Consider the following 2,736-nt stretch of genomic DNA (forward strand, 5'->3'; position numbering starts at 1 on the left):
CCTTTCGATTTGTGTTTAAATAATTAAAAAAATTTAGTCAAAATTCAAATTCTCTCCCACACAACTCGAACTATCCGACTAGAAGGCAAATTTTTTTTAACAAAGAAATCGAATAGTCCAATTTCTCTTTTTACTGTTTCAAAACAAACTGTCCCACATTCATGTCTAATACCTATATTCTTCACATCCACGCACAATACATACGCTGCTGCCATATCGAAAAAAAAATGAGCCTCCAGCTAACCAATTTTCACAGCACAAAGAAAATATACTATTACGCACATTGCTAAATTTGAAAAAGCAATACCACACTACCACACTACCTTTCATTAAAGATTAGGCCTAAGCTATATATGTACGTACTTGTCTCAAAGAAATATAGCAGCATGGTCATTAATATTTTAAAAAATATATATTACATAATATGTATAAATAAACCAGAAAATAAAGAGAACAGGTATGGTGTTACTTCTGACAAAATGAATTAAGTGCGTCACTATTAGCTACAAGAAACAAGATAGGGATCCATTGAGATTCAAATCATAATAAGTTGGTAGAAGCTAGCTAGTAAGTTAGATGCAGTACAATATAATAATGAATAATAATAATAAAGGAACTCGGTTAGGTGTTGGTTGAGATTATTAATTTCGATCCATATTACTATGTATGTTCTAAGAAAAAGGAAAAAAAGAAATCCCACTTGCTCGTGGACATTTCTCTACCATGAGTATCAAATCAAATCAACCACTATAATAATCAAGTAAACAGAGAGTATAGTACTTGTATGTATGCACACACGCGTGCATATTCACTAGATTCATTCAATTCATGACGATGGAGTTAAGAATGGCGAGAGGGGAAACATCTTTGAGGATCTCAGCAATTGTGATGTTGGTTCTAACTGCTTGTTTAGTTGCTTTTGACACTCAAACAAAGGTTATCATGCTGAGTATTGAGAAGAAAGCTACCTACAAAGACATGAAAGCTCTCAAGTAATTAATTAAAACCTTTGTCTTCTGATCTTCCATTCTTTGTATCTATCTCTGTTTGTTCTGCAATTGCCCTGCTTTTAACTTATTATTATTATTATTAGGATGTTGGTGTATGTAACATCTGCGGCTGCTGGTTATAACGTGCTTCGGTTATGCAAACACACCACTACTGTCTCTTGTTCAGAAAAAATCAATAAAGGGTCTAATATATACTTGGCTTGGATCTTGTTCTTATTGGATCAGGTAGAGTAGTTTATTCAATTGAAGAGGAGTAGTAGTAGTAAATTACATGAAAGTGATATTTATTAATGGGTAATGTTATGAAGACAAAAAACAGTCGAAATTTATTTTATTTAACTTTTATTAATTATTATTAGAATTAATAAATGAAAAAGTTTAGGGACCAGTAATTTTGTTAAATTTTGGCTCGTTTGTAACCAGCAAAGAAAAGTGAGCTATTGGATGAAATCTCATACCAATCTCACACCATTAAAACCATCATTGATGGTTACTTGATGGCTACAAATCACAAAAGTTGCTGGCCCCTAGCATTCCTCTTAATAAATACTAAATAAAATAAATTTTAACGATTTTTTATTGATTTTTGAGTGAATACCCCACCCGACCCTGACAATTATCTCGAAAGGACAACGAGGCCTCCAAGAAAAAAAAAAACACTCAATCCGACCCCTAATATATTTTTTGGTACTGATTAACTTCTATGCCAAAAACAACAACATTGACTTTTTGAGCTATTTTGAGTTTTTTTTTTTTGTTATCAAATATTTTTTATTAATTAGAACAAAAATGTGAAACAGATGACAGTGTATGTGACATTCGGTACAAACTGTGCAACACTAGAAGGTTCGATGCTAGCATTAACAGGATCAGAGGCGTTACAGTGGCTCAAGGTATGTAACAGGTTCACAAGATTCTGCGACCAAATAGGAGCGGCTGTGTTGTGTGGCTACGCTGCGTCGATTCTGATGGCTCTGATATCATCCGTCTCTGCCTACAAAGTCATGAGGATGTACTCACCTCAACGGTTTCTCAGCTTGAAGATCAGATGACCATTTTCGTCATTTACTCTGCTATTATTATGTTATTATTACTCTTTGTTTCGTGTCATGTTCATAAATAATTAACACCGCAAAATGCAAATTGTTGCAATGTCAGTGGGGTTTTGCTTCTGTTCTGCCCTTCTAGAGTGTGGAACAACTCTTTATTAAGTGAAATTATAATTATACGAAAATTATTAAAATGATCCTTAAAATTTATTATTTATTATTATTTTTTTTAATTATTAATCGAATTTTTTTAATTTAATAATCCAACAAAATATTTTAACTAATACTTTTAAATATTAATGATTAGTTGATAAAAACTAATAAATTTAAATTCAATTTCTTACATTTCTCTAATTATATTAGAATTTAGATTTTGGCTTCACTTTGGTGTGAGAAACTGTTATAACATGAATATCCATTATTTAATAAGTCGTGATTCTTTCAACCATTCAAAACAATTTGGGTGGCTCAAATTTTTAAAAGTCGCGGCAGCTTAAAATTTGTATGGTCAACTCAATTTTAAGGAGGTTGGGAAAAAGATAAATTTATACATGCATAAATAGGATCGTATGGTATGAGGGACAAGACAATCACAGTAAAAACAAAATATACTTATACTCTCATAAATAATATATGTGCATGAAATAATAATATATTATTGAAAAATAGATATAGAA

The 2,736-nt window shown here is 31.4% G+C and overlaps 1 protein-coding gene across 1 annotated transcript; it reads left to right on the top strand.

Annotated features, from left to right (window-relative positions):
• On the top strand, positions 556-2,269 carry LOC107642230 (CASP-like protein 2C1). Its single transcript, XM_016345527.2, has 3 exons — positions 556-992; positions 1,094-1,235; positions 1,811-2,269. The coding sequence occupies exons 1-3, from the start codon at positions 829-831 to the stop codon at positions 2,060-2,062; spliced, it is 558 nt and encodes a 185-aa protein (XP_016201013.1). The 5' UTR covers positions 556-828; the 3' UTR covers positions 2,063-2,269.

This window comes from Arachis ipaensis, chromosome B01 (assembly GCF_000816755.2).
Source record: "Arachis ipaensis cultivar K30076 chromosome B01, Araip1.1, whole genome shotgun sequence".
NCBI classification, from domain to species: Eukaryota; Viridiplantae; Streptophyta; class Magnoliopsida; order Fabales; family Fabaceae; genus Arachis; species Arachis ipaensis.

Bases quoted from the DNA above. Each gene is read 5' to 3' on its own strand.
- LOC107642230 (XM_016345527.2), top strand. From the start codon at position 829: ATGACGATGGAGTTAAGAATGGCGAGAGGGGAAACATCTTTGAGGATC. The intron at 993-1,093 runs GTAATTAATTAA...TATTATTATTAG, and splicing joins AAAGACATGAAAGCTCTCAA to GATGTTGGTGTATGTAACAT. The intron at 1,236-1,810 runs GTAGAGTAGTTT...AATGTGAAACAG, and splicing joins TCTTGTTCTTATTGGATCAG to ATGACAGTGTATGTGACATT.